At 38.8% G+C, this 27150-nt stretch overlaps 4 protein-coding genes across 5 annotated transcripts; 1 reads left to right on the top strand and 3 right to left on the bottom strand.

Annotated features, from left to right (window-relative positions):
- Positions 1 to 777: 777 nt before the first annotated feature.
- On the bottom strand, positions 778 to 3950 carry LOC116300851 (uncharacterized). The gene is made up of 3 exons (XM_031709810.2): positions 3732 to 3950; positions 3392 to 3519; positions 778 to 2474 (listed from the first exon to the last, which is right to left on the bottom strand). The coding sequence occupies exons 1-3, from the start codon at positions 3948 to 3950 to the stop codon at positions 2300 to 2302; spliced, it is 522 nt and encodes a 173-aa protein (XP_031565670.1). The 3' UTR covers positions 778 to 2299.
- Positions 3951 to 4258: 308 nt separating this feature from the next.
- LOC116300859 (two pore channel protein 1) lies at positions 4259 to 14796 on the top strand. Its single transcript, XM_031709820.2, has 18 exons — positions 4259 to 4474; positions 4689 to 4771; positions 4979 to 5099; positions 5780 to 5908; positions 6641 to 6763; positions 7383 to 7501; positions 7830 to 7931; positions 8043 to 8169; positions 8395 to 8596; positions 9145 to 9289; positions 9495 to 9659; positions 10346 to 10410; positions 10796 to 10877; positions 10962 to 11031; positions 11319 to 11556; positions 11952 to 12042; positions 12780 to 12893; positions 13499 to 14796. The coding sequence occupies exons 1-18, from the start codon at positions 4319 to 4321 to the stop codon at positions 13827 to 13829; spliced, it is 2463 nt and encodes an 820-aa protein (XP_031565680.2). The 5' UTR covers positions 4259 to 4318; the 3' UTR covers positions 13830 to 14796.
- A 59-nt stretch (positions 14797 to 14855) lies between these two features.
- Positions 14856 to 21789, bottom strand: LOC116300860 (uncharacterized). Its single transcript, XM_031709822.2, has 8 exons — positions 21623 to 21789; positions 19111 to 19524; positions 18719 to 18825; positions 17985 to 18186; positions 17639 to 17809; positions 16663 to 16762; positions 15896 to 15960; positions 14856 to 15618 (listed from the first exon to the last, which is right to left on the bottom strand). The coding sequence occupies exons 1-8, from the start codon at positions 21678 to 21680 to the stop codon at positions 15590 to 15592; spliced, it is 1146 nt and encodes a 381-aa protein (XP_031565682.1). The 5' UTR covers positions 21681 to 21789; the 3' UTR covers positions 14856 to 15589.
- Positions 21790 to 21800: 11 nt separating this feature from the next.
- LOC116300861 (uncharacterized) lies at positions 21801 to 26539 on the bottom strand. Of its 2 annotated transcripts, XM_031709823.2 has the most exons (8): positions 26448 to 26539; positions 24639 to 25832; positions 24457 to 24563; positions 24073 to 24298; positions 23741 to 23926; positions 23228 to 23318; positions 22855 to 22913; positions 21801 to 22323 (listed from the first exon to the last, which is right to left on the bottom strand). In XM_031709823.2, the coding sequence occupies exons 1-8, from the start codon at positions 26506 to 26508 to the stop codon at positions 22295 to 22297; spliced, it is 1953 nt and encodes a 650-aa protein (XP_031565683.2). In that variant the 5' UTR covers positions 26509 to 26539; the 3' UTR covers positions 21801 to 22294. The 2 variants fall into 2 exon arrangements, with proteins under 2 accessions (XP_031565683.2, XP_088897068.1); XM_089040942.1 differs by lacking the exon at positions 21801 to 22323 and having other exon boundaries at positions 22856 to 22913; positions 23228 to 23320.
- Between the last annotated feature and the right edge of the window lie 611 nt (positions 26540 to 27150).

Here is a 27150-nt window from a genome sequence, read left to right as displayed (position 1 = left end):
CGAGGAATCTCGCAAAAAGATCTACCAGGAGGCAAAAGAAGAGCTTCAAAGAAAGCTTGCTCAGTAAACATCTGCTTCGAAAAGAGCGTGACGGGATTCTATTTACATATCGAACGTCAGTCTAGAAAATATGCAGATTAGTTTCACAAATCTATTTCACAAATGTGAAACGTTTTCACAAATGTGAAGGAAAATTGTGAAGGTTTTGATTGGCTGAAAACATATGACGTAATCGTCCACTATCTTCTTGGAATCCATCCTAACAGGGGATGGTTGGGGTCAATTTTGTAAAATATTTCATAGATTACGTCAGGGTAATAAGGAATATCCTTATCCAGCCGACAAAACATCCACTCGGCTTTTGTCATATCAGAAACCTCGGGAATAGACTTACCGGTAATTTCAGACAAAAGATAAGGAATAGCTTTGTAATATTTCCCTAGTTTTAATTTTTTCAATGTCTTCCGTAGACTTTGTGGGGTTGGCTCTTCTAAGTGGTCTATGATTTTCTGCGTGTCTAAATATACCGGCCGAAGACCTTGGATATGACTCATCCAGTCTCGGAAGTATTTTATTCTTTTGTATGGGGTCTTCTTACGACCTCCATTGGCGTAATATTGCTCTTTGGTAGCATTTGGTACGGCATTACGAATATTCTTACCACATTCGTAACACTGTGCTGACGTGTCGTCTTCTATTTGCATTTTCTTGTCACAACAAACATACTTATTTGGTGGTGGGGTAACAAACTTGGGTTTCAAGCACTTTACACAGAAATCATAAGCAAACTCTTTACAATCTTCGCACTCCATATATAGACTAACATATTTTACATAAACACGGGATGCGGGTAATCGCGGTACGAATCGAGGGGGGTACTTTAGACGGGTAATCCTCCGGTGGTCGTTGCGCTGGAACCCCCATCCCCTATACTACTAAAGTATCAAAAAAGAGTGCAGTGTTCATGTCACATATGGTTATTTTAATTGAATCTTTTATTTATTTGTCAAAGTATCAATAATTTTTAGGTATTACCTTTTTACTAATAATGATTATTATTCATTGTGATTATGAACATACATACAATAAACAGTGAGGCAGTGTGTACAAATGGACCAAATCCACTTGTGCATAATGTTTTGCCCATTTCAGACCATATGTCACTCTTTAGAATAATATTCTTTCTTTAGGTTGTATAATATTATCCTTATTCATGTGTCTTCTCATGTGCAACCATTAACTAGGGAAATATACTCTAGGGAATGACGTGGTCTGAAATGGGAAAGCTGTGAATTTGGTCTATTAAAGGAACTCTTCACATGGCTGATCAAAGTCAGTGCACAGCTAACTCATAGATTTAATTACCACTTCAGTACAAGCCATCAGATCATATACATTTAATTGGATTGTGTTATGATCACCAAAAAGTTCAGACATTGTTCCCAGATTTTGTTACGAATGTACTGACTTTTAAATGAATCATTTACTTGATTTGTTGAGTTGGCTTCCTAAATACAAGCAAAATATAATTTTTCTAACTTGATTGAAGCTTTTTTTACTAATATTTAGAGGAACACAAACAAACCAAGTTAATGATTTGTTCAAAAGTCAGTACATTTGTACAGAAATCCGAGAACAATGTCCAACCTCTTTGGTAATTGTACACAATCCAACACGATTTATACCATGTGACACTAGCACCAAAGCATTGAATTGGAATTTAGCTTGTTAGGTTTTGCAGATAGAAAATTAAAACTGCAGAAGCTGGAGAAGGAGAGTTAAAATCAAGGGAGAGACCCAATAAGCTCTATTTACATGTGGCGTGCCAAGTCTAGGAATTGAGGTACCAGGTGAGGTGAGTGTAAACTACTGATAGGGCATCCCTATCATGATTTCCAGTAACAAGGTTACTCACTCATAGAAATATTTCTACCCCAGGATTTAATGACCATAATATCACTTCAATTTTAACTAGCACTTCAAATAGTCCCTCATAGTCCCTTTACTTGCGCCATCTTGAAAGGTAGCCGTGCCTTTGCATCGATGTGAGACAAACAGTGAGCTTGCAATGATTGAGACCCTTTTTTAACATCTTGGACAATTATTGTTCATGTCTTTATCATTGCAAGCTCACCATTGAAAGGCATGGCTATCTTTCAAGATGGGGCAGGGAACTGTGAAGGGGACTTTGCCCTGGGTTGGAGAGACTCAAAATTTTCAACCCCATTCAACAACTTCATATTGTACTTATTCTTAGAAAGGCTATTAAATATTTACACTAAAGATTATTTTCTTTATACTATAACTTTAAAGAGAATGACACTCCACATGAGCAGCCCATTTCTGCTTTAGGATTATCAACGACAGCAAAAGCGGATTTTATGAGTTCTTCTTTGTAATCAATAGTTGATCCATTAATAATTTCTAGCGAAGCCTCATCAACGACAACCTTGACACCTTCCCTTTCAAACACTCTGAAAAGGAAAGTGAATGTTTCAATTTAAATTTCATTATACAGGTATACTTTTGTTCTGAAAAAACTTGAGACAGTTGAAATTGATAAAATATAAATCTTAAATCTTTTTATTTTTATGTAGTGATGCAGGGAGTCATTGCTCAGTCTCCCTAGAGACTATAGAGACATACTGCACACTCACTATCACTGCTCTTTTAGACAACTCTAAACTTGCATGTTGATTTTCATGGAAGGAGAAAAATCAGAAAAACTGGGCCCAGTTGGAAGCATGGGTGGCGTAGTGGTGAGAGTGCTTGCCTCTCACCAATGCGACCTGGGTTCGAGTCCCGCTGAGCTCGGTGTCCTATGTGAGTAGAGTTGTTTGTTGGTTCTCTTCTGTGCTTTGAGGGTTTTCCAGGATTCTCCGGCTTTCCTCCCTCTGCAAAAATCGACTCTTAAATTCCAATTGGAATTACAGTGGATGAATAGCTACTCTGTAGAAATGCCACTGTTAAATCCCATTTATTTATTATTTACTTTATTTATTATTAGTTGTATGAAGAGTGGATAGCACTATCCGACAGATAAATCTTATCCAAAAATTATACTTATTCATTTGTCTCATGACCATGGCAGTTGTGTGGGTCGTCATGTTTCGACTGCTACTGTGGTGCAAGTCTTAGACTAGAAGGTGGTGTAGTTCTATACGGTCAGTCTGGCTAACTTTAGAATCACACCGGGGCTATGATTGGCTGTGTCTGGTGGGCATGAAGGAATCTTATCCAATGGATAAATTACTTGGATTACAGCACCAACTTATCCATTGGATAGCCCTACAGCATCCACCCTTTGTTCAACCAGGCCCTGGAGAATAACCCTTGAGGCACATGAAAGACGAAAGCGAATGATTTCCTCTTTTCGTTCTTTCCTACCTACCTGTCTTCATCTTCTTGTTTGTTATCCAGCTTGAAGACGTATTGAAAACCAGAACAACCTCCACCTTCAACCAACACTCTCAAAAATTTATCCTTGTCATTTTCATCAGCTGTTATTTTCTTCATTTGCTAAAAAAATTAAAAGGTTTATCCAGAATTTCTACGACATAACTGATAAAACAGCCGAGATATGAAGTTTACCTGGATAAGTTTTACTTTAACAATTCTTTCCACGCAAAATCTGATTAATACAGAACTGAATAACTAAAGGAACAGGTAGCTAAACTCCTAATTATGATCAAGTTATATATATATATATATAACAATTTTCTACAGTATACCTGGACACACTTCTCACTGATGTGGAGCAGTCGTTCACTATCTTCTCCTTCGCCAGTTGAAGTAGACCCAAAACGTCGATATAAATCACTATTACGAGTTCTTTGATAATTAAATTTTGTCTGTAGTAACTTTTGAGAGCAAAATCTTTTATGAGAGGGGTAAAAATGTCGAAGTTTTAGGAGAGTTCTTCCACAACAGAAGATTCTTGTAGACGCCATATTTTGATTCTTGGTAGCCTGGCCTTGTCTGACCTAAGGTTATGCAATACCCCCTCACCCACCCGGGTAGGGTAGGCTGTTTGAAAGAATATAAAATAACTTTTCAATTTTCTCCATCTTTTATATCGAAATCCTCTTTTTCCTTCTTTTCAAAAGGATATTTCCAGAGTAGAGTTTTGTATTTTTTCTTGTAACTCGCGACACAGGTATCCCAAACTAACCGATCAAACCAAGGGTGTTACTTTTGTCTTCTAAGGGGGGCTGGGTGTGCAGATCATTATCATCCGGAGCACGGAGGAGATATCGGCTAACATCGACTCCGGACGTCCGACACTGGCGCTCTTGCATGGAATTATTACTTCACAATAATGGAAAATGACATCGAGTTTGATGCTTTGTCAGATATTCGTAAACATTTCAGGGCAGTTTCGTTCACCCCTGCTACGGAATTTATTAATATTGATTTGCGTAACGACCCAATTCCAAAGGAAGACCGCAACAAGGATCGAGTCGTGCACGGCTCGGTGAGTTCGTTCTGTGCTTTGTAACAACTCTCTGTAAAGCTGCAGCTTCTGTACTAGAGTTTTCTAAACTCATGAGCAACTCATAACCCGGCCATTTGACCTCCTTTATTAAGAGATTTACCAGTCTATGACATATTTTAACAAAGCTATTCACTAACTCGTGGTAGGCTTTAGGGAGCTTATCTCATTTAATAACCGTTCTCTAACTTTGTAGGAAGTACTGCTAGCTGGTATTCTAGTGGAAGAAGCTTGTAAAGGCGGGAATGGATATTTTCAAACTTCTCCGAGAGAACTACGGTAAGTATTTCTTGCCAATGACATTGCATATAGTATTTGACTTAGGCTTGCAATTGTTTACTTGCTTTTGGCGGATATAATAGGTTAATCATTAACTAAGGTTAACATGATTTGTTGAATTAACAAGTACTCATACCACCTGTATGGACATATTATTTAATTGTCTTGTTATAAACTAATAGCAGTGCATCATTATTTCTCATGTAGGAGTTACAAGATTTATAATAAACCGGTCCTCATATTTGTTGTCTATCTATTTGTCTGCCTTGATCTATCTTTGGCATTATTTGAGCAGCCAGCAGTACCAGGACTTGCTTTGCCTTACTGGGTAAGTAAGACCTTTTTAGTCAATAACACATACATAGACCCATACATAGACATACATAGCTGTGTTACGAGAGAGTGACCTAAGAACAACCCAGATGTTTCAGGGTTTAAAAAATAATTGATTGATTGAAGCCAAGGTTTTAAGGGGGTAGTGTCTTCTTGGGATCACATGATTTTTTTAGTTGGTTTCATCATTTGTGTCAAAGTACAAAATAAATTTGTGGTGATATGATCTCATTCTGCTGTGTTACTTGAAAAATTCTCAAGTGGGCTTCTTATGAATACAACTCATAGGTTAAAAGGTTCTAGTAGATATCTTCACAACATATGCACCTATTTCAGAAATCGTCACAACGAAAGCCTCAAGCAACAAGCCAAGACCGCAGAGAACGCTGGTACTTTTAGCTGTATTTAGTTTATTCATGGTGCATTTTCATTTATATTGACTTCACAAATTGCTCCAAGCAAGGCTGCTTGAGATGATAATTGGTGTAGACCTATAGCCACTTGCATGAACCATGAATAAATCTGATTATAATTAAAAGTACTGACATTCTCTGCGCCCTAGGCTTGTTACTTGAGACTCTTGGTGCGACAACGTTCTTCGAAATAGGTGCATATAAGATCAAAAGGAAGCCCCATTAATCTATTGATGCTGTTTCTTCAATTTTATTTTTCTAGGCAACTCTCATTCTGGAATACTTCTGCCTCCTGGTATTTACACTGCGTCTCTTTCATGTCTGGTCTTTCGCTGCTGGGGTCAAATTTTGGAAAGACAAGAAGAACCTAATCTTGCTGCTGATTATTGTGGTGAGAATGATATGAAAGGGGTACTGTGATTGTTGTTCTAGTAAACCGAAGCTTGACATGGTCAGTCAGCGCTGAGCTGATGATGTCTGCAGCCAGGCACAGTGCACAAGATTTCTGTCTGTTTAATGAAGGTGCTAGTACTTGACACAGTCATGGTCACAGTCATACCAGGCATGTTGGTAAAACATACTAGCATTAGCCTGCATACATATGAACATAACTGTGTGTTAAGTGTATGAGAGAAAAGTCCAGCTGCATGCTGGCTATGCTAGCATGTGTTTGCTATTGTTCATGACTGTACCTTGTCCCTCTGCTCTGATATCATGTTTTATAGTTCTCACTAGTCTTAAGCAGCCTCAAGTCACTGAAAATTGTGTCTTTTTCCATTTTGGTCACTTGTTCTCATGTTTACTGAAGATAAACATATCCTGCAAACTTCGCATGTTATGCAAGTTGGGTATGTAAAGTATGCTTATTTATGCATTCATGGAGACTGAATGTGATGCAGTTAAAGATGTGCGCCATATCAGGTCCTTGCATTTGTGCATATATGAAAACCAACGGTCACGTGGCAGTATTGTTTCCCTGCACTTTAGTTGAATGAGCATTAATCTTGCAATTAGTTCTAGGAATAAATTTTTGCCAAACCATGCATTCAGACCTTGTTATCACATGTTATTACATGTTTTGTTTCTATGGTTACAAATTAAAATGATCATACTTTCTCCTCAGATGACCTTTATAGATATGATTATGTATGTGATATTCCAAGAGGCAAATTTGAAAGCACACTCTATCAGATGGACACGAGCATTAAGACCTCTGTTCTTAATCAATCTCAGTGAAGGCCGACAGGTAAGAATTCACAGGCTTGCTTTAGTTGAAACGTTCACTGTATTTTAGTCACTGTTTTGCTTCCTCCATTCCCCACCCCCTCCCTTCCCTTCATGATCAACCTTTAGTTCTACAAAGGGACGATACTTGTTGGAAGCTGTTTTCATCAGTCTCTAACAGGAGTGGAGATGTCATTCTTTGGGAGGGGGAGGGGGAGGGGGAGGGGTACAAAAATCGTCCTTGATTTTGCGAAGGTAACACATATGACTTTGGAACCAGCCACCAGATGACCCTCGTTCTATGACAGGATTGCACTTTAGAATTAGTTTTAGACAGATGAAAGATGATGAATAGATGAGAACTTGGAGATAAACTCTCAAAGTACAGGAGAGAACCAGGAAGCAACTTTGGTCACCTACGACACTGAGGATTGGATTAAATCCATGACGCCGCGGTGAGAGACGTCGCATTAGAATCCCACAGTTACTCGTGCTTCCCTAAAAGTGCACTGTCTACTTTCCAGAATTAAACATGACTCATTTCTTACAAAAGATCAATATAATATATCTTAATATATATTTCATAATATGCTCTTACATAAGCTATCAAGTTCACGGTCTTTTGATTTCCCCTACGTTAGATTCGTCGAGCCGTCAGGAATATTCGCCGTACTTTGCCAGAGATTGCCAACGTCCTGATATTATTGTTGCTGATGATTGCACTCTTCTCTTTGCTGGGAGTAAAACTCTTTGGAAAAAAGTAATTGGGTGCTTCATAGACATCTTTACCTTTTGCGTATTGTTTTAACATTGAAGACCACGTGTCATTCCCTACAGTATCATTTCTTTGTTTAACGGTTGCGCATGAAAAGACATGCAAATAACTATGGACGCAATACAATCTCATTCTTCAGAGAATGACATGAGCAGATGGTATGTAGAAATAGGAGAAACATACCCACGGCAAAGAGGTCTATTCCAGCTGCAAACGTTAAGGGCCTGGTTTAAATTTGAGTAAGGGCCTTGTAGGCGGAAAGGGAGGAGTTGGATGAGAAAAGTGATCTCTGGTTTTATTTCTCTTTTTTTAGGGGAATCAAAGACATTCATGGAAAACCATATTTTGCTGGCTATTTTGATGTCTACTTCTCGCTTTATGTGTTGACCACGACAGCTAATAATCCAGATGTAGGGTAAGTCATTCTTCTTTACTCCTCTGCTCTGCTCTGCTCTGCTCTACTCTGCTATGCCTTAATTTCCTTCTCACCTCTCCTAACTCTGCTCATTTCTCTTTTCTTGTAAAGGATGCCCGCGTACGACAACAATGCCTGGTCAGTGCTCTTCTTTGTCGTATTTGTCGTAATATGCATGTACATATTTGTCAGTATATTCTTGGCTGTCGTCTACAAAAATTACCGAAAACATCTAAAGGTAAGACTATTTAACCACTGGGAATATAATATTCCCATTTCGAGTTCGCCTTTGCTCAGTCTTAGCCTCGATTGTGTACAAATGTGTTCTTTTCTTTTATTAAGGTCCATTGTATAGCATAATATTATAACGCACAACCCAGACTAAGGCTGAGCAAAGAGAACATGAAACTGAGGTATTAAGATAAGATACTTACAACTGTCATTTTTTTCTTTGTTTTTGAAGAATGAAATTCGCAAAACTGTGTACAGAAAACGTCGACAGTTAAAGCAGGCTTTTGATGTTCTTAAAATCTGGGACAACAACATGTGGAAAGTGACGGAAGAAAGGTTTATTGAGTTGATGCATGAGGTGCGTCCCGGCTGGAGTAAAGCGAGAGTAGCGTTGTTATGGCAAGTGCTGGATGACAATGGAGAGGGGATGATAGGTATAATGCTCAAAGTTGTAATTTAAAAGATAAGACAAAGATAAGTATGAAGTTGTTAGGCATGTATAGGCAATAGTATGCCACTACCAGTACTACCACAAATACGACCAGTACGACACATTACCACCACTATCACCACTACCACCACCAGTACAACACATTACCACCACCACTACGACACATTACTAACACTACCACTACCACCACCACTACCACCATCATCACCACCACCACTACCACCACCACTACCACCACCACTACCACCATCATCACCACCACCACTACCACCACCACTACCACCACCACTACGACCACCACTACCACCATCATCACCACTACCACTACGACCACCACTACCACCACCACCACCACTACCACCACCACTACCACTACCACCACCACCACTTATCACTACGTTCAGTATTTACAACACAGCACTGACTTGTTTTATTGGAAATCAACATAATGTTCTCCATCACCTTTGCATTATAAGACATGTTGTCAAGGCATCTCATGTAATAACCACTTTTTGAAATATTCTTTATTAGGAAAGAAGAATTTCTCAATGATCGCTGACTTGCTGAACGTCGAGATACTGGAAGTCAGCGAACAGGTCCATTTACTGGAGAGATTGATGCCAAAGATTTACCTGTCTTATGCTAGTAACAAATTAAAGCAAATCGTCTGTCATAGGTACTAATATCATAGGTCCAGCGGAGGTTCAAGTCTCTTTGTAGTTTATATATATATATATATATTTTTTTTTTTTTCTTTTCTTTTCTTTTTATGAATTCATTTACACTAAAGGACATTAACAATCATAGATTACAGACTAGATTACCGAAAGGGAGAGGAAAAGAAGCAATTACAAACTGTATTTTATTGTGTTCTGTTGCAGATTTTTCGTCTATTTTTTTGACTTGGTGATCTTTACTAACGCCATCTTCATCGCTCTCGACTCCAGCGACCTAGAAATTCTGTTCTTAGCTATTTTCAACTTGGAAATTCTTCTGAAATTCTACACTTTTGGTTTTAAGGAATTCTTCCGAAGTTTTTGGAACTGGTGAGTCCTATAGTTTGTATATTCATGGATATCAAACTATCCTTTCGCGTCCCGTTGCTCTTCCTTTCGATTTTGACTCCACGCGCAGTACTTTGTTTGCAAAATCGAAAGTCCCCTATTCATTTTTGTTATTTGTCTTGAGAACGTTTTATTTCTTACCAAAGGATCATCCTAAGTCTCCGATATCTGCAAAATAATAGGCTGTAAAATGGCTTCATTTTACTAACATTACCAAAATGCTTCCTGAATTTTCTTTCTTATTCAAATTTGTATTCCTTCATGAGAATAGTAAGACAACTAGTTCTAATTAACTCGGAACAAAAGAAAGTGTGCAAGGGATTCTGGTAGTGGTAGTAAATAACGCTATAATGCAAGTGACCTGTCAAGGCGTCCCTTGTGCATGAAAAGCTCTCTTGCGCGTATGCAATATAAGTGGGAAGAAAGAAACGCTGCATTTGAAAGTTCTCAAGGACTGGAGTGGAGAATTGAGACCCAGTGAGGCGGAATGAGACTGGAAGGAAAGAGAGAAGAGACAACGCCAATCCCGTGACATCAGATGATCCTCGTGTTTTCCACGTGTAATGATATATGGTGATCAGACCAGTACATATGGCCTGGATTTATACTGACTTTCCAAAGCTATTAATCCATAATCTTATACGAACCTACATGTTATTGGTCCTCAGGTTTGACTTTCTTGTGATCGGATCAGCAACCATCGCGCTCATCATCGAGTCGTCTTATAGCTCCCGTATGTATACCTTGAATGCCTGACAAGTTCCAAATACCCTTGCTCTAGATAAACTCCTTTGCTTGGGCGTAATGGTTTTCTTTCAGACCTCGTGTCATTATCTTGAGAATAAGATTCTTTGTTTTAGTTGTATCCATTGATATCCATTTGTCTTAATTCTCATGCGCAACCGTTAAACAAAGAATTCGAAATCGTTCTCTAGAGAATGACACGTCTTTACTCTCAGACCCAGGTCAAACGTCAAAGTTCACATGAGCCGAACCTAATTGAAACAATGGATAACAAGGCGGTCTTTGATGCCATTAGGTTCGGCTCATGTGGAGTTCGACGTTTGACATTAGTTTAAGGGTCTATTTTGCTTACACTCGATGGTTCTATTTTCCAGTCCAATCTAGTCAAGGTGTTCTTGATCTTCTTATGGTTCTTCGAGTTCTCAGACTCGTTAAAATCATCGGGAACGTAAAACGGTGAGAAGTTACACCCGCCTTCTTTCCTTTGTGTCTTTTCTAAGGTTTAAAGACAGTTTAAATGCATTCTCTGTTTATTTTCAGGTTTCAGGTGATCATAGGCACCCTTATGCAAATTGGCCCAGCGATATCCATATATGGCACAATCATGTTTGTAAGTATACAAGTCTTGTTTCCATTCCACAGGCAGCCCAAAATAGGGATCAAGGGTGGTGTAGGGACAGTGCACTCACCTCTGAGGTATCTGGTTTGATTCCTGGACTTGCCACCACGAGTGGAGGTCTCTTCATTGGACGGGTGCTTCTCCCACTGCGCGCGAAACCAAAAGAACGACATGTCAACAGAGACGTGCTAGCCAAATTTCCTTATGCTTTTGCCAACTGACTATCGTAATATTTTTCTTATATGATTAATTGACACATATCTTTATTTTAATTACAGATACTTTACTATGTGTATGCTATAATGGGGATGGAGATTTTCGCAGGGTTGGTCAAAATGCAGGGCTACCCTGACGGGAATTCATCGGTAAAATGGAATGTAACGAATATGTTCTGTGGGAATCGCAAACTCGAAGGATCCGACTTTCTCGCTGACCACTACTGCAATAATAATTTCAATGATGTTTTGAAATCATTCAAAATATTATTTGATCTGACTGTTGTGAATCAATGGCATGGTATCCTTTCAAAAATTATAACACTTTTTCCTTCCTTCCTTCGTTCCTTCCTTCCCTCCTCTCTTTCTTTCCTCTCTTACGTTTTTCTTTCTAACCTCCTCTACCTCCCCTACCTCTCCTTCTGTTCTCTTCTCTTCTTTTCTCTTCTCTTCTCTTCTCTTCTCTTCTCTTCTCTTCTCTTCTCTTCTCTTCTCTTCTCTTCTCTTCTCTTCTCTTCTCTTCTCTTCTCTTCTCTTCTCTTCTCTTCTCTTCTCTTCTCCTCTTCCTCTCCCCCTCCTTCCCTCCCTAGTTTGTTTATTCCTTTCTTCTTCTTTCCTTCATTCCATTGTCTACTCGCTTGTTTACTTATACTTTCATCTTCTTGTTTCCATGATATCTTTCTTGACTCTACTCAGTCATTACACAGGGGTTCGTACTGGTGACAAACACGGCAGCAAGGGTCTACTTCATGTCATTCCACTTGATATGCGTCATTGTAGTCTTAAAGTAAGTCTTAATCATACACCATATTCATATCTCTGCGAGATTGGTGGGTGACTGGTGCTCATCAACATCAAAACGAGGCTCGTTGGTCCTTTTGAGAAGTGCATCCAATTTCGTATTGAACATCTGTTATCTAAGGGCATTTTGTGTTTAACAGATCAAAAACAGTTTTCCGTGTTTGATACTCTGATCAAAACACGCGGGATGTTGAGAGAACACGAGAGGAGCGTAGGAAACCACGACGCGTAGCGGAGTGGTTTCCAGCTTCTCGAGTGTTCTCCCAACATCCCAAGTGTTTTGATCAGAGTATCAAACACGGAAAACTGTTTTTGATCGGTTTTATAAAATAACAAACGCGCGAAAAGATCGAAAAAAAGCAAAGTCTAAGTAAACTATCCCTACGTGCCGTCTAATTCAAACTGACCAATGAGCGCGCTCGATAGATTAAAAATGACGATAGCGTGCTTTGATACTCTCATCAAACATGGTATTCGACCAATCATAGCGCGCGTAGTATCCCAAATATTTTATAAAATCAAATCAAAATTTAAAAACCCTTTACTAGAAATTTTACATAATACGGGTTTCATACTGGAAAAACTGCCCTCGTGTTCATATCTATCACCATTGTCTCAGTCCTACGCGTATTTCAGAGATGCAAATAATGTGTATAAGTTCAGTTGCCATGAAATGTTTTAATTAAAACTTTTTACAGAAGACTTGGTTCATTTTCTTGTTAGTATATTCGTAGCATTCATCTTAGAAGCGTTTATGCTGGAGTACTCGTTCTCTCATGGGAAATTCGCGGCTGCATTTGAGAACAAAATAGAAGAAAAAGGAGTAGGAGTTGGCTCGTAAGTATTGTATACCTATATTGGTTAGATTGTATATACCTTAGTATGATATTGGTTAGATTGTAGTCATGTTACCGCCATTTGCATTGCTACGCGGTCACCCCAGACAAAAATCGCGACGTGCACTTTGCAATAGACTGCCGTCAATCAAACACGTTGACATCATTTACACGCGTGTGTGATTCGAAAGGCGCCAAAACTTGCCACACTCACCGGGCCTATCCGGGCCGATCCAAACGCGTGTAAATGACGTCAACGTGTTTGATTGACGGCAGACTATTGCAAAGTGCACGTCGCGATTTTTGTCTAGGGTGGCCGCGTAGCAATGCAAATGGCGGTAAAGGTGTTGCATCTTGTGCGCGCCGCGTCGTGTTGCACAACATCGAACTATCACTCGAGTACGATCTCCAAAACCAAAACAAAACGAAGGGCACGCATGTGTAAACCCATACGTAGTAGGTCTATTCTGACTTGGATGAACAGAATGCATTGTGGTCTAGCTTGGGTACAAACAACACCATTTTAAACATGATGAATAAAAGGTGTTTGTACCCAAGCTAGACCACAATGCACCAGTCTAAGCGAAACTCATTTTTTCACTACAGGTCCCCGATAAAAGAGAGAGCCGAGTCCACTACAAGACCTCTTGGCAAAGACTTCTTCAATGACGAAAACTCGATAGAAACATCATCTGAAGCTAAGTTTAAAAGTACTTTATCTTTAGAAGAGTCTGTCATTGACTCGGGGCTTAGATTTTGCTTGCCTAAGCAGCAAAAGAAGAACGCAGAAACGTTGCTGCAACAAATGTTTGAGTCGGAGTTAATGGAAGATGATGTGGGGCCCAAAGTGGATGATCTAGATGATCTGGATGATTTGGCGGAGGAACAGGAGATACGAAGGGAAAAAAGACTAGAATTTGAAACTGTAGTTAGATAAAGTATCAAGCTTTGGCAGTGTCAGTCAGGTTGACATTCAAAGCGCTTTTTTTTTCGTTAAAAGAAAAAAAATGTTCTGGGGACACTTAGGAAAATGAAAGACATTGTTATTCTTAAAATTAGTATATGTAAAACTTGTCATTTAATCCTGCAAAACTAGAGTGAAGTTGTCTTTATGATCAACAAAGTTTGGGCTAAAAGTTCATAGCATACGTCATATTTCACTTGTAATATAATGTGCACTCTGATTGGCTATCAAGTATGCTTACCCTCTCGTACTTTAGTCGTAATTTAATCTGTTCTCTGCTTGGCTATCTATCGCTCACCACTCATACTTCAAGATACTATAAGTTACTCTCTATACATACTAGAAGCTACTCTCAGATTAGATAATAGATCATCTCTGGTGTGTCACTTATGATTCAGGTGCGATATGAACTGCCTTATGATTGGCTAGTAACTACATATCGTTTGTCACTCATCTTCAGCTGTGATATAAACTGCTCTCTGATTGGTTAGTAACCTCCCATCGCCTGTCACTCATACTTTAGTTGCGATATAAACTGCTCTCTGATTGGCTAGTAACCACCCATCGCCTGTCACTTATACTTTAGCTGCAATATAAACTGCTCTCTGATTGGCTAGTAACCACCCATTGCCTGTCACTCATACTTCAGCTCCGATATAAACTGCTCTCTGATTGGCTAGAAGCCACCAATCGCCTGTCACTCATACTTTAGCTGCGATTTAAACTACTCTCTGATTGGTTCACCATCATCATGTACCGATCCTCGAATCGTCAAGTGATCTTTATAGAAAGTTTGTCTGAAATTCTTTTGTCCTTGACATGTCTGTTAAATACTTTGCCTGCATGTTATCACTGATCTTAGAATTCAATCTATGATTACTGTATCAACTTTATCAAATCATATCCTTTAGGGCTGAACTCTCCTCGTTTCGTGTAATTTGGAAAATAAAAGGAGTATAGAAGAGGGAGAGAAGTATGAAAGAAAAAAATAACTTCACATTTCTTGCAAGGTAAAAAAGCTCGTGACGTTTATTGATAAAATAAGTTCACCACATGTTTAAAGCAAAGTGCGTGATTGGTTGATTATTATGATATTTTTGATTGGCTGATTCTTTCCTTGTCGATTGGTATTTGCTCGTGGTGAATAACTGTACAAAACTGAACACGTACGCCTACTTGTTAAATCAAAATATAAACACTACAAAGAATACAGTCCACCTTTCTCAATGACTTCAGTGCTTCGAACTCGTCGTTAAAGTGAACCCTTCGACAATATTTCCAGTACTGATTCTTCATGAAGTAAATAGTCGAATAGTAAGATGTTTCCTGATTTGAGAGATGCGTCTTTAAGTTATGAAGGTTCATACTTCCAATATGTTAACGACTGTGACGTGCATTAAAAATACAAAATTGAACTGGTTCGCACAACCAGTATTTCAAAAGCATCATTATTTTAATCATGGCTTTCATAAAGGGTATTTTAAATTTATAGTATTACTAGTTACAACAAATAAACTGAAATACCTCACCTGACATCAAAGTCATTAATATATTGGAAGTATAAACCTTGATTCATGACTTAATTAAAGAGGCATCACTCAAGTCAAGAAATATTTTACCATTCAACTATTTACTTCATGTAGAATCAGAACTAAAAGTATTGTCGAAGAGTTGTGCAATTTAAAGTAGCGTGCATATAGTAGGCCGTTTTGACAGCTTCAGTAAATGCTTTTTTAACACTTTGATTGAAGTTTATGGTTATCTGCAATAAAATAGAAATATGAAAAATTTTCAAATTCTGATAAAAGATATATCCCTGTGCCTTAATGAAGTCATATCTTGATAATTGGATAAAAGAGGAATTGTAGAATCGGGATCCCTGTGTATGTGTGCACGGGACTGCATTATTATTATGGGATGTACGTACAGCTGCTCCGTCTGGTAGCAGAAAAGAAAATGTTTGTTTTTGTCGTAAAGAGGCCAAGAGAAAAGGTTTTCAGTTTGAATCATGAAATATAGAAGTTAATGCTTCAGTTTACCTTCTGTCACAAATGGCTTGAAAGAGCTGGTCGAGGGACTTTCTTTGAGATTGTTGCGTCGAGCCCTATAACAAGAAATAAATCAACAATACGGATTATTAGACTATTAATCGGCAACTTGATCACCATGGACTCAAGCAACGGCAGCCTAGCCTTTAAAATTGGTTGACTTAGGTCTTTATTGCATTAGACCTTTTTGTAAGATACCGCTGTAGTCTTGGATTACAGACTCATTAAGTGTCCCCCTCATTTCAGTGCCAAATTATTCACCATCTGGTTTTCTTAGGACGTTTATTAGCCTCCTTTGCAGCCGTTCTTAGGGTCGTCACGCAACGTTGCGTGACGACCCTAAGAACGGCTGCAAAGGAGGCTAGACGTTTATTAGAATATACCTTTTTTGTAAGATACCGCTAAGTTCCTTGATTACAGACTCATTTACTCATATCAGAGTTATCCTTATTTCATTGTCCAAATATTCACAAATACCAACGGTAAAGTAAAGAATGCACAAACTATGCAAAAACTTTATAATTCCACCGGCGACCTTCACTGGAACACATGATAAATGTTTTGCTGAGCAACAGAAAATTCAAAACTGGAGAGTGATCCTGAGAGTGGTCAAAAATTCAACCATCAATTTGGACCTTGGCTAGAATCCGAAATTGATACTGAATAGTATATGGTCTACAAAATCTAAGAAGGCATTTTAAATACTGAACGTGCATGGAGTGGCAGTGATTAAGAGGGACAGTAAGTTTGTGGTTCACCTTTTGATTCTAATTACGACCAAAGCTGCTACGATCAACAATACTCCCACGATGAGACAAACAATGAGCATCACTTTTGCGATTTGAAATCTGCTGTATCCTTTAAATATTACAGAAATAAGAATTGCGTTAACAAATGCCATGGGAACGTTGATTAACAGCTGGGCCCGGTTGTACGAAGAGTGGATAACGCAATCCGATGGATAAAACTAATTCATTGAATGAATTTATTGGATCACTTATCCACTGGATAAGGATTTTTTCATTGGATATCGCTATCCCCCCTTCGTACAACCGGGCCCTGATTTACTAGGGCATAGTGGTAGGCTTATGCTTATAGCTGTTCAATGGGCTGCCTATGTAAGGAACAGGAGTGCGAAAGCATTGCAAAACTGCGCCTCCATACCAAAAAGCGTTTTGAAAACTGTATCCAAACTTATTTACATCTCACATTAAAGAAATGTAAACTTAAAAGTTGTTTTCTACTACTATAGTTTCACATACACTCCAACTTTAAAGATCTAAAAAAAGTTTCTAAATTCCTGCCCCATTAAGTTTTTGAATTGTTTTACTTCTTTTCTCTGAATTTTTCATTTTTTTATTATTATTTTTATTTACAAAAACAAGTATAAAATTCATAAACATGACTACTGACTGCAATTTTAAGGTATTTCGTACTCACCGTACAGTTTTTAATTTTTTTCTTTTTAGAATTAACAAATAGACATCAGTTTTTTATGTGTCTGTCCTCTTATTGATGATAAAAAATAACCAATCAGCGCGCGAGAAATTTGTAAGTTATCGTAAAATACAATGTCTAGGTCATTGTCCCTGGAGCGCGTGCGTTCAAGTAAAAGCGTCAGTTTCGAGTCTTCTTAAAATTAGAAAAAGATGTCCTATCGTCTCATTTAGCCCTTTTCTCTTGTGTTATTTGGGAATAACAGTCGATTCATGTTCATATAAATTATACACAAACCTCCGCATCCAATTGTTCGAGAAGGAGGACACGCATCGTAACAGCTGGCATTTCTGGTCAGCGGTATTCCATCACACGAGGCTGTGACCTCTGTGCATTCCCGTGTTTGCGTGACTGAGTGACACCTGTGACATTCAGATTCGTCTGTTTTCCATTCACTCAGTTTAACTCCTTAAAAAGACAGATGTTTTTGATTATTTTTTAACCCTCCAAAATATGAAAATGAAATTATTCAAATTTATAAGTAACAATTTACCCTGAAAAAACGTCTAGGCAGATCTAAGTCAGGCCACGGTTAACATGGGAATTGAATTGGAATTTAGCTTGTTATGTTGCTTTTGATTACCTGAATAACTCTCCTGGACCACTAAGGATTCTGGTTGAATCTCCAAGTCTTTCAATTGACCATTATAAATGGAGTGCCTCAAGGCTTTCTCTGGGTCCTTCGTGATTTCCGACTCCTTGACTTCAAACTCTGCCACAATGCTGCCTTTCGTGAAGCGCATATTGTAGATGCTTTTCGTCTCTGTTTTAAGAACTTTAGAAAGCTGGAGAAAGATTAAAAGAAAATTAATTCTTATCAATAAAAATATTTTTTAGGATTTCGGCCCTTTCACTTTAAAGATCATCTCTAGGCTTATACTTCATATAGGTCAGCCTCAAGAGAAAATGAACTAAGAGAAGGAATCCCCGTGCCCCATCATGTGTACACTTTGATGCTATTTTTAGAATCATTGATGCTGTTTTTAACTCGTTACCATGCCCGCGCGACGATCATGCTTCTCTTTGATGCCTCGTTTTAGGACACGAAAAGCGCCATATTTCGCTACGTCCACGACAAAAACACAGGCTTTGTTTACTGCAAGACTGGAAGCCGCCTACCCTCAAGGAATCAACCAATCAGGTTCATCGCTCAAAATATCTCCAAGCTAAAAATAGCATCAAACTGTGCACATGATGGTTACAAGGCTATATAGGTAGGATTCCTTCTCTTAGTTCATATTCTCTTGTCAGCCTTTTATGTATCTTCATCCAAAACGATAGATGAGAATCAGGATGCGTTAGTCTACTACTACGTACCTTCTTATTAATTTTGTCAGTCAGTCGTCTGTAAGCTTTAGACCCGGGGTTTGCCATGTCAGGAAGCCATTTTTTCATCATCCTGAACTTTATTTTGAAACCCTTATCTGTTTCAAGACAAAAAAAATTATTTAGAAGAATTGTTAAGTAGTCGCTAAAAAGAGGTATAATTTTAGTACGAAATCCTCAACTAATTGGAACTCTTACGACTTTAAATAGAATCAGTTATATATGAGCAGTGGCCTGAAGAGGTTAGTAAGAAGAAGTTGTGTCTTGGTGCGCGAAAGACTGATAAAAAGGCATAGAAACTGTAATCTGACGAAGATGTTAAAAAGAGGCTGGCTGTTTAATAAAAGTTCAGCAGAGTTCGTTACTTAGGACCACAAACTAACCTGCTGGTTTTCTGCAAACACATTTCCTCCATACTTTCGTTTCCTGTTTTCGCTTTGGGCCATGGCGATGATGAGGACCACGTTGGTGTTTCTTTGGACCACCCTGTCTATGGTTACGAATGGGACGTCTAGTCGGGTGAGAACCCTTATGATGATGTCCCTGGGGACCATTTCTTCTTGGACGCATTGAGGGACCATGTGGTCCCGGCGATGGATGATGTCCATGAGGCTTGGATGGATGGTGCATTTGGGGACCATGTGGTCCAGATGGATGATGTCCTGCTGTTGGGTGTACCTGATGTGTTTTGTGTTTTGGCGTAGATGTGTTACACATGCAGGGACCATTCCCGAATCTCCATCCCGTCTTGGGAGGTGACGTCGGGGTTCCAAGCGGCTTTCGTTTTTCACCCTCGACTAAAAAACATTAAAATTGTGTGTCCACTTATTGAAACATAGGGAATCCAACCGGAAAAACTTGCCTTCTTAATAACCTTTAAGTTACCCTGCTGGCAGAGTATGGAAGACTGCAGAAGTCGTGTAGTATTTTATTTGCGCATGCGTGGCGGTTGCTAAGAAACAGCCTTGTATCTCAAGCCCAATCCTAGCTAATCCTTTTATAATCGGTTTCCGGTTCAACGGTATTGCTATTTGAAAGTTTAGCGACTTTCCATATCCTGTAGGTAGCTGAAACAAACGTGTCTTTGCTATTAATGAAAAGATTCTTTGCTGGGAAGTTGGTTTGAATTGGTTTAGCTCTTTTAAATTGTCGGCCATTTTGCTTCTGAAGCGGACTCAATTCTGGTTATCAAATAGATCTTTCCGCCGGTAATAAAGATTTGCGCATCAAAACCAGTTTAAACCAGAATCAAACCTGTATCTTTCTCTCGCTTACTGAGGGGAAATTAAAGTGCTGTTACGCCACAAAATGTAATAATTCGCACAAAATGTAATAACAACGCAAAATGTAATAACTTTTGACGCAAAATGTAATAACTTCAATAACGCATTTTAAATATCAAGAAAATCAATATTTGTTCGGCATACGAACCATACCAGATGACTTTAACTTGAATTTCGCATGAACCGTTAAGATAAATATTCATGTTGAATACACGATTTCAACGTGTGGATTTTTACAAAGCAAGTCCACTCACTCCAACAGTAGTATATTTGAGGGGAAAATCAGCAACTCTTCATATATATCACCAATATCAAGCGCACTCAGGATCAACATACTTTAGTGATTTTAATAATTGATGTCTCATGGATAAGGGCTATATTATTATCCAATATTGTCAACTTGTTAATCATTTTATTAAGTAAATATCACTTTAAAAAATTTACCACATTATGGTAAAAAATGTACCAAAATAACATAAATTAATTAGTCAGAATGTTCACAATTAGCAATAAAAAATACATAAAAATTAGCATTTAATCTTAACAAAAAAGTCGCGGGCATTTGTTTAATATCTCGTAATTTGAATGTAGTCTAACCAGTTTTTCCCCCCAGACGATTCTCTATTCTCTTATTCTGTTCTGTTCGGTTCTACTGTGTCGTTTACGTCCATTCAGTAAACATTAATTTTAAAATGCGTTATTGAAGTTATTACATTTTGCGTCAAAAGTTATTACATTTTGCGTTGTTATTACATTTTGTGGCGTAACAAGGACTCCCAGCAGGGTACCTAAAGTGTTGCCTTCATCGAATCTTGAAACAACGTCAGGGCTGATAACAGTCAGTATATAGCCAACTCACAGATCGAATTGTATAGCCAATTAAGTTTTGCTCTGGAAAATAGCCAGCCCTTACTTTTGGCTTAGCTAAAGAACGTTTTTGCTTTCGCTGTGGCATTCTGGTATAGAAAAAAGGGATCATAGGCAAGTTATTCAAAATGACAGCAATGTTAACGTAATAGAAATTTGCAATATTTTCGTCTAAAAATAAAATGCCGCTTAAACGTATGGAATTCATATAGCAAGTACTGCTTTCTGTGTTTTTCCTGGTTATAAAAAAATATCGTTTCCTTTGTCGATTTTTTGGCTTGTTTCCGCCAGCCTCTCTCGATATCCGCCGAACAGATGAATTTAAATGTCGTCACAACAGAAAACAGGTTTATTTCGGGTCGAAAAGTTTATGTCTAAGCTGGAAAAATGATGTACAGGTCGATGGACCGATTTCATAATCCAAAATATTTTTTTAAACTCACTGAAAATATATATCCGCCAAACTCAGTAATGTTGTTGATCCATAAATATTGCTGATAAATATGACTAACTTGCAGATGTTTAACGCATTTTCATTTTTTTCGTTTAAAATTGAGTACGATTAGTACGAAGTACGAATGAAGGCAAGGAAAACCTTGTTTCGTATTTGAAAAATGTATAACTTTCATAAGTTTTCAGAGATGGATTATGTAATAATTCTATTTGGAACCGACAGCTCAGAATTTCCGAAATAGTGTGGCAAAATAAACCAAAAGTAAAGTTTAGAATATTCATGCTGTTTTACCTTGGGTAGAAATTGCAGCTATCACAAGAATTAGCGAGAAGCTTACGGCTTTCTTCATCTTGACTGCGATGTAGAGTCTTCGTTCTAAAAGTCGCTTTGCATGAGGATAGCCTCTTTGGTCTGCTGGAGTTTATACTCCCCAGCAGTGTTAATGCATTTTTGGGAGATTTTATGCAAATTCAATGAAATTGTTTTTATTCTCTGAATTAATAACAAAAAGGTAATCACAATGACGATGACGTATTCGTTACCATGGTGAAGGATTTTACAGGTGAAAATTTCTGCCAGCTCAAGCATAAATACTTCTGATTGTTCTTCTAAAACTGAAGGTTTTTATTGGTATCTTTTAAAGAAAATACGTAAAATGTTGTGCAGCTATACAAAATTAATTGGCGAAAAAAAAAAAAAATTGGCGAAAAAAAAACTTGCAAGACTAGACACTCTAAATACTTTTAAAAAATACTGAGTGCGAATTAAATAAATGATACGTAATATGTGATTGGTTAAATAGACGGCTGTCGTTGATTGGTCTATTAGCTTGCTACTCCTGAACTCTTTTACAAAAGTTTGATTTACTTCACTCAAGTCCTTCTATTTTCCCACACTTGAAACTGCGAAATCAATAGGTTTCGAAAATATCTGTGAGAGGGTCTCCTTGAACTTCGAGACGATTCAGCATCGTGACTGAAGTTCATCGTTATCTGAAAACATAACATACAGCCAACCTGTCTTAGAATTTTTTAAAAAAATTTTTACAACTTCAAATCTGTAGAAATATTGGGGTTAAGATATTGCTCAATTGACGTCATTTTCTGTCTCGTGCAGCCGGAATGTTCATCAGCTGAATCACAAGTTTTCAATAGAATTCTTTCTGGTTGACAGCACATGGTGGTCAGTGTTTGATTACCAATAGAGCTCGAGCGTAATGTTGTTCCATTTCAGACCACGTGTCATTCCCTTGAGAATAATATTCTTTTTGAGTTGTATCCATATTCATGTGTTTTCTCATGTGCAACCGGGCGCAAACTTTAAACAAAGAAATCAGATACTCTGAAGTGGGAAAACATTACGTCAGAGCCGAGGAGGTCTATTAGAGCATATAGTGAGATTCAAAGAATTTTATCAGCTGATTGAAACCCAGCAATATACACTCGAGATTTGAAATTGTCCTTCAAATAGGTAAAATATAGACGACTGGTTATTGGCAATTATCTAATTGTGTTAAGACTTACTCGTTAGTTGCTTCATGGAGCTAATGGAGGGACTGGTGCTAATGTGTTTATGTCGATCCCTATAAATATCAAAATAACACAATGAGCAGAAATTCCAATAGACATTGATATGTTTAATGTACCATCTAGCACTAGCTCGTTGAAAGAGGCATTGTAATTATATTATGTCAATCATTCCAATAGAAACGTTGTTGTTGCTGTTGTCCTGGATGCATGTCTGACGAGATCAGTTTCGGCTGGAAAATACATTTCATTTTGGGCCATACATATTTTGACACAAACTGACAGTGCTTTAGCTCGGGATTGATCGAAAACAAGGACTGGAATTTGAAATGGCCGAACTTTGAAATCAGAAGAAGAAACTATGGCTCACCTTTTGCACTTAGTGATGACCACAACACCGACAGCTATTACAACTGCTACGATGAGTACGCCGATGATGATGAACATTTCTTTCCTGGATGCTCTGTTAAGCGTGGACAATAACATACTGTTAATGTATCATTGTCATAAGCGGCAAAAACATGCAAGAACCTTCAAATTTTATCGATACCCTAAAATAACCTCTGGGCTGAACTACGGCAGTACACGGATAACTCACAGATCGAATTAAAATTTAGCTGGTAAGATTTTGTCGAGGGATGAAAACTGGAGAAGCTGGAGAAAAAACCCCAAATCAAGGGAGAGACCTAACAAACCCTACTCACATGTAATGCCAAGTCTGAGAATCGTAAGAATGACATTGTAGCATTGATTTAGAGGAAATTATAAACATTCTCAATATATAATAATGTCACGCAATAGAGGTTATTTGTAGTTTTTTGGGACTGTTTCTCATACCTTTTTGAATGAAGAATAATGGCATATTATGTTATTCAATACTAACCATGTGCACTGGAATAGGCAGGACATGCCTCATGACAAGTTGTCTCTCTGGTCAGAGGCACATCATCACACGATGCCGTCACTTCAGCGCATTCACGATTTTGCTCTACCTTACTGTTGTGTTTGTCGTTGTGGCATTTAGAGCTGCATTCATCTGGCTTGGATGTCCATGAGGTTAGATTAACACCTGAAGAAAACAAAAGCAAAACAAAATGATTCCCTTTTCTTTGTATAAGCCTATATGATTACTGTGGTATTCCACAAGACTCTCTTTTGGGACCCCTCATACTGTCGTAAAATACATTCAAGTAAGGAAAAAATTACTGGAAGTACCTGAAAAGCTTTGACTGACCACCAACGATTCTGGATCAATGTGAAGGTCTCTTAACTGGCCACTTTGAATGGCGTTCCTCAAGGCTTTTTCTGGGTCCTCCATATCCTTCGAGACATTGCCTTGGCTTTGGAATGTATAAACTACCTCGAATCGAGCAACAATGCTGCCTTTGGTGAAGTTTACATTCCTTATGCCCTCTTTTGTTATTTGCAATACCTTGGAAATCTAGAAAAAGATAGATGATACCAAGAAAAATAGGTTGACACGTATAAGCGAGTTTCAAAGAACGTTTTCAGTAAGCTTGGAACAGAAAACCGTTCCCAAATCATTACTTTGCTTCTCAATTTAAAAGCTTTGATAAACTTAAATTTAAGATGTCCTACCTCATTAACAAGGGTGTCATGCATTCTTTTGTAAGCCTCTGTGCTTCGGTTAGCAAATTCTGGCATCCATTTCTGTAGCATCCTCAGCTTTATTTTGGCAATTTTTTCTGGTAATATAATAATAAAAGTAAACAACAACGAAACAAGTTTGTGATAATTTTTTTTCTCATTTGGATACGAACCTGCACGTTTCCTACATATGCAGGGTGTGTAACGATTTTTGGAAGAATGAGGTCCTGATGGATGAGGTCCTGATGGATGTGGTCCCGATGAATGTGGACCTGATGGATGTGGACCTGATGGATGAGATTCTGATGGATGAGGTCCTGATGGATGAGGTCTCGATGGAGGAGATCCCGATGGAGGAGGTCGAGATGGAGGAGGTCCCGATGGAGGAGGTCCCGATGGAGGAGGTCCTGATGGAGGAGGTCCCGATGGAGAAGGTCCCGATGGAGGAGGTCCAGATGGAGGAGGTCCTGATGGATGAGGTCCCGATGGAGGAGGTCCTGATGGAGTAGATTCCGATGGAGGAGATCCCGATGGAGGAGGTCCTGATGGATGAGGTCCTGATGGATGAGGTCCTGATGGATGTGGTCCCGATGAATGTGGACCTGATGGATGTGGACCTGATGGATGAGATTCTGATGGATGAGGTCCTGATGGATGAGGTCTCGATGGAGGAGATCCCGATGGAGGAGGTCGAGATGGAGGAGGTCCCGATGGATGAGGTCCCGATGGAGGAGGTCCTGATGGAGGAGGTCCCGATGGAGCAGGTCCCGATGGAGGAGGTCCAGATGGAGGAGGTCCTGATGGATGAGGTCCCGATGGAGGAGGTCCTGATGGAGTAGATTCCGATGGAGGAGATCCCGATGGAGGAGGTCCAGATGGAGGAGGTCCCGATGGATGAGGTCCCGATGGAGGAGGTCCTGATGGAGGAGGTCCCGATGGAGAAGGTCCCGATGGAGGAGGTCCAGATGGAGGAGGTCCCGATGGATGAGGTCCCGATGGAGGAGGTCCCGATGGAGGAGGTCCCGATGGAGGAGGTCCCGATGGAGGAGGTCCCGATGGAGAAGGTCCCGATGGAGAAGGTCCAGATGGAGGAGGTCCCGATGGATGAGGTCCCGATGGAGGAGGCCCTGATGGATGAGGTCCTGATGGATGAGCTCCCGATGGACGAGGTCCCGATGGATGAGGTCCTGATGGATGAGGTCCTGGAGGACGACTCGATGGATGAGGCCCCGATGAATGAGACCATCCTGGTGTTGTTGTTTTCATGACGCCATTACATATGCAAGGTCCGTCACCATAACGCCACCCCATCTCAGGACGTACAGTTTTGCGTGGTCCATCTGGCTTTTTTGTGGTCGCTCGCACAACTTCGTAAAACGAATAAAAAGATATATTAAAAGAACACTATTAGAAAGACCGTAAGAATAAAACGCATGAAACCAAAACGAGAGAATACTGGTACTAAAAAATTCCAACCATTCTAGAAATTAACTTGTGTCTTACTTCATTCTCTTTATCGTGCAAAAAAACATAACGAGTATCTACCGAAACCAAAAATTTCAAAACTCAAAATCATATCCTTAAATCCTTGCCGTAGACTGCGAAGATCACCAAAAATGTACACGTCAAAAGTGACTAAACGACAACTATTTGAAAGGGTCTCATTGTAATGGATTATTAATGATTTTTACATGCGCAATTCTTTTACCCTGGTTTTCATTTGATCGCCCCTAAACGTGTTTCAGCGATCGCAGTTCGGTGGTCCACAGGTGCACAATTTAAAATATACGAATGCAAATCGAAAAAAAGTTACTGACAAATTCAAATACACGAATACACATCTTCAGCGATCGCTGGCGATTACCGAAACAGCGATAGGAGCGATCGCAGGTGAGACTAGACATACGGAAAGGACACGGATTTCAAAGATTAAGTTCTTAGAAAACAAATTCTACGGTAATCAAGATTACTTTGTGTCTTACCATGGATCAATGTCGTGGTCACGAGAATAAAACACAATGAAAAATCTTTAAATCTTTTCATCTTTCCTCAACCATATATTTTCTAATGGTTGCGTGAGACTACCCACTTTATATCTGCCTATTACATAATGGTTATTTATATCCGTCCATGCTAATTCGCGCGAGTTTGTTTGTGTTATATTTTCTTGTTAGAAGAGCTCACAGACAATCGAGGCATTAGTTCCCATTGTGAAAGATAATACGTACTTGATGCAAGAGAGAGCTTCGTACGATTCTCTATTGTTTTGTACAACGTTATGAGGCTGTACAATGTACATCACTTAATTTAACTCTGCTGCGTTTTACAAGTAAAATAAAAAAACAAAAATAAATAGACTCGATCGCAAAAGCATTGTCAGGTAAAAAACATAGAAGACGAAAATAAGTCACGTGCTGATGTATGACTTTGATAAACAATCAATGCAGCTCAGGGTTCCTTGGGGAAGGCTCTGCTGGATGGCAAAAAAAATTAAACTGCTTCGTATTTCGAAATCGAAAGTATCTTGTAAGGGATAAAAAGTATTTTTGAAAAGGTTTTGGGTTCATTAGTAATCCAGCAAAAAAATCTTCAAATAAAGGAAGTTCAAATTTCTTTGCCATTCAGTAACAATCACGTGCCAATCTATTGCAAAAGACCTATTATTGTATGAAGGGTGAAAATCGC

The sequence above is a fragment of the Actinia tenebrosa genome, unplaced genomic scaffold (genome assembly GCF_029948245.1).
Source record: "Actinia tenebrosa isolate PJP-AT-01 unplaced genomic scaffold, QUT_ActTen_1.0 PGA_scaffold8__29_contigs__length_14323225, whole genome shotgun sequence".
Lineage (NCBI taxonomy): Eukaryota > Metazoa > Cnidaria > Anthozoa > Actiniaria > Actiniidae > Actinia > Actinia tenebrosa.
The sequence above is the reverse complement of the archived record's forward strand: the minus strand, read 5'-3'. Positions and strand labels throughout refer to the sequence as shown.

Excerpts from the sequence above, each read along its gene's own strand:
- LOC116300860 (XM_031709822.2), bottom strand. The coding sequence starts at position 21,680 with ATGAAGAAAGCCGTAAGCTTCTCGCTAATTCTTGTGATAGCTGCAATT. Across the intron at positions 17,810-17,984 it reads GGTCCAGGAGAGTTATTCAG|GAGTTAAACTGAGTGAATGG; the intron begins GTAATCAAAAGC and ends TGTCTTTTTAAG. Across the intron at positions 15,961-16,662 it reads GTCGTAATTAGAATCAAAAG|GGCTCGACGCAACAATCTCA; the intron begins GTGAACCACAAA and ends TTCTTGTTATAG.
- LOC116300859 (XM_031709820.2), top strand. The coding sequence starts at position 4,319 with ATGGAAAATGACATCGAGTTTGATGCTTTGTCAGATATTCGTAAACAT. Across the intron at positions 11,032-11,318 it reads TATATGGCACAATCATGTTT|ATACTTTACTATGTGTATGC; the intron begins GTAAGTATACAA and ends TTTTAATTACAG. Across the intron at positions 11,557-11,951 it reads TGTTGTGAATCAATGGCATG|TCATTACACAGGGGTTCGTA; the intron begins GTATCCTTTCAA and ends GACTCTACTCAG.
- LOC116300851 (XM_031709810.2), bottom strand. The coding sequence starts at position 3,950 with ATGGCGTCTACAAGAATCTTCTGTTGTGGAAGAACTCTCCTAAAACTT. Across the intron at positions 3,520-3,731 it reads TCAGTGAGAAGTGTGTCCAG|CAAATGAAGAAAATAACAGC; the intron begins GTATACTGTAGA and ends TAATTTTTTTAG. Across the intron at positions 2,475-3,391 it reads AAACAAGAAGATGAAGACAG|AGTGTTTGAAAGGGAAGGTG; the intron begins GTAGGTAGGAAA and ends TTTCCTTTTCAG.
- LOC116300861 (XM_031709823.2), bottom strand. The coding sequence starts at position 26,508 with ATGAAAAGATTTAAAGATTTTTCATTGTGTTTTATTCTCGTGACCACG. Across the intron at positions 24,299-24,456 it reads ATGACACCCTTGTTAATGAG|ATTTCCAAGGTATTGCAAAT; the intron begins GTAGGACATCTT and ends ATCTTTTTCTAG. Across the intron at positions 23,319-23,740 it reads TGCCTATTCCAGTGCACATG|CATCCAGGAAAGAAATGTTC; the intron begins GTTAGTATTGAA and ends CGCTTAACAGAG.